The sequence below is a fragment of the Citrus clementina genome, unplaced genomic scaffold (genome assembly GCF_000493195.1).
Source record: "Citrus clementina cultivar Clemenules unplaced genomic scaffold, Citrus_clementina_v1.0 scaffold_5, whole genome shotgun sequence".
Lineage (NCBI taxonomy): Eukaryota > Viridiplantae > Streptophyta > Magnoliopsida > Sapindales > Rutaceae > Citrus > Citrus x clementina.
The window spans coordinates 19,647,758-19,648,435 of NW_006262201.1; the positions used below are offsets into that span (position 1 = coordinate 19,647,758).

The 678-nt window shown below is 36.1% G+C and overlaps 1 protein-coding gene across 1 annotated transcript; it reads left to right on the forward strand.

Annotated features, from left to right (window-relative positions):
* The first annotated feature begins 7 nt into the window (after positions 1–7).
* On the forward strand, positions 8–678 carry LOC112098460. The gene is made up of 2 exons (XM_024184860.1): positions 8–467; positions 599–678. The coding sequence occupies exons 1-2, from the start codon at positions 162–164 to the stop codon at positions 635–637; spliced, it is 345 nt and encodes a 114-aa protein (XP_024040628.1). The 5' UTR covers positions 8–161; the 3' UTR covers positions 638–678.

Here is a 678-nt window from a genome sequence, read left to right on the forward strand (position 1 = left end):
GTCAAAGTCTGTTAATTCTATTGCCATCATCATCGGTATCTTTTCGGAACCTAACAAAACTTGTAGCTTTCGGTTGCAAGGAATTGATACACTTGGTAACATCCTCGACAGCAAAAACTCTGGTGCGACTCGTAGCAATAGAAATATATGGATGCAGAGCAATGACAGAGGTGGTAACAAATGACAAAGATGGAGTTGAAAAAGAAGAGATTGTTTTCCGCAAATTGAAGACGTTGGAACTGTTTGATTTAGATAGCCTCACAAGTTTTTGCTCTGCCAATTACACCTTCAAATTCCCATCTTTACAAGATTTGCATGTGATTGGTTGTCCCAAGATGAAGATTTTTACTACAGGAGAATCAATCACGCCTCCGAGAGTAAATGTCTGGTATGGAGAGACAGAGGATCGATTGCTTTGGACCAATAATGATCTAAACACAACCATACAACAATTACATGCTGAAAAGGTACGGATATACATAGTACTCTCTATCTCCCATGGAAACATTTTACAAAATTTGTTTTTTTAATAAAATATAGATAAGATATTTGTTGTAAAGTAAAAGTTTAAATTGATGAATAAGAATTTTATTTTCAGCTGTTGGCGGTGCAGTCGGTGATCTCTACCCATTACTAATTTCATAGGCTTCTTATGACTTGGGAGTTGTGAATTTTTAG